Source organism: Rhagoletis zephyria, unplaced genomic scaffold (genome assembly GCF_001687245.7).
Source record: "Rhagoletis zephyria isolate East Lansing unplaced genomic scaffold, Rhagoletis_zephyria_1.1 Rzeph_scaffold_43599, whole genome shotgun sequence".
Taxonomy (NCBI): Eukaryota; Metazoa; Arthropoda; class Insecta; order Diptera; family Tephritidae; genus Rhagoletis; species Rhagoletis zephyria.
Genome location: NW_016200654.1, coordinates 1 through 1843, shown reverse-complemented (window position 1 = coordinate 1843; position 1843 = coordinate 1). Strand labels below are relative to the sequence as shown.

The 1843-nt window shown below is 39.7% G+C and overlaps 1 protein-coding gene across 1 annotated transcript; it reads left to right on the top strand.

The window, feature by feature from the left end:
- Positions 1-562: 562 nt before the first annotated feature.
- On the top strand, positions 563-1839 carry LOC108355226 (prohibitin-2-like; the record flags this gene model as incomplete). Its single annotated transcript, XM_017606394.1, has 4 exons — positions 563-671; positions 742-883; positions 1234-1580; positions 1642-1839. Coding segments are annotated over exons 2-4 (678 nt in total), but the record flags the coding sequence as incomplete, so codon positions are not given.
- Positions 1840-1843: the final 4 nt, after the last annotated feature.

The following is a 1843-nucleotide window of genomic DNA, read 5'->3' as shown; positions in this document are numbered from 1 at the left end:
TACATTTGAATTATGTATTGCAATATATAATAAAAGTTGAGCTAAATTTAATGCTTAAAATAAGTTAACCTGTTACACTTTTCCTTCTAAGCTATATAATAGTATGTATATTTAACTAAGATAGCATATTCTAGATGCTGTTGGAATGGACGGGATTCCAAGCAGTACCATAAATATATCACGTACGATATGCGGTCTAAGAGTGTAATTTCCAGAGCCGCCACAACTGAGCGGTTGGAATGGACTTGTTTCCAAGCCGCTTCTTACAAACTTCTCTACCGGCAGGCGCTCTGAATGGACGAAATCCAGAATCGCGATATTTGATCGGACGGAAAGCACTAGTTTCCATGCCGACCTTTTTATTTCAAACATTATGGGTGATCTGAATGGAGTTATTGGATATAAAGCAACGCATGTGTACACCACTGTTAACTTACAGATCCTATGCAACCCTGAGTTGGGTAGTTCAATAGTCAAACTTTTTCAGTGCGGTAAATTTTACGNTAAAGTACTCGAGTCAGAACTCGAGTCGACTCGACTCGGCACATCACTAACCCTGAGTTGGTTAGTTCAATAGTCATACTTTTTCAGTGCGGTAAATTTTACAGTCGGACTTTTTCAAGTTTTTGGTTTTCTTTGCATAAAATAATTAATTGTGATTGCATTTAACTGTAAGTATATTCCACAAAAGTTCTTATAAATTACAATAAATAATCGTTTGTGCTTTTCTGCTCATAACAGCGGCTGACAATGGCACAGAGTAAACTAAATGACTTGGCTGGAAAATTCGGCAAAGGTGGTCCACCAGGATTATCCGTGGGATTAAAGCTGCTGGGGGCAGTTGGTGCCGCTGCCTACGCCATCAATCAGTCTTTATACACAGGTATGAATTTCTTAATAAGTTAAAAGAATTAGAACATATAAAATATGTATAAAAACATGTTGATGACATAACCTCAATGTAGCCATTATCAGTTGCATTGCAAACGAGCCGAAGTAATTTCATAACGTTTCGGTACAATTGCAGACCATTTAAATGAACTGCAGTCTAAACATATATAAACTTTCCTAGATGTATTTTTAAACCTTGAAGTTAGATTAATGTTTTGTCAAGAGCCGGCTGAGGGCGAGCCCAACCGGTTGCATAACCACAAATCAAGCCGTTTAGAAGCGTTTCTAGATCTTACTGATCTTGTATATATGTATGTAGCTAATGTTTATAAAAATTTTCAGTGGATGGTGGTCATCGTGCTATCATTTTCAGCCGTCTTGGGGGTATACAGAATGAGATCTACTCTGAAGGCTTACATTTCCGCATTCCCTGGTTCCAATATCCAATTGTATATGACATCCGCTCTCGTCCTCGTAAGATTTCATCACCGACAGGTTCTAAGGATTTACAGATGATCAACATTTCTCTGCGTGTGCTTTCTCGTCCTGATTCCTTGCGTCTTCCCATCTTGCATCGTCAGCTTGGTGTCGATTACGATGAGAAAGTCTTGCCCTCAATTTGCAACGAAGTGCTAAAAAGTGTGGTGGCCAAATTCAATGCTTCACAATTGATTACACAACGTCAGCAGGTATTACTCTGTAGCTTACATCGAAAACTAGTTATTGTTTCATGCCATCGTTCGTTTGCAGGTTTCGCTGCTTATCCGCCGAGAATTAGTGGAGCGTGCACGTGACTTCAATATCATTCTTGATGATGTTTCACTCACTGAACTGAGTTTCGGCAAGGAATATACCGCTGCAGTTGAAGCCAAGCAGGTTGCACAGCAGGAAGCACAACGCGCAGTCTTCTTTGTTGAGCGCGCCAAGCAAGAGAAGCAACAGAAAATTGTGC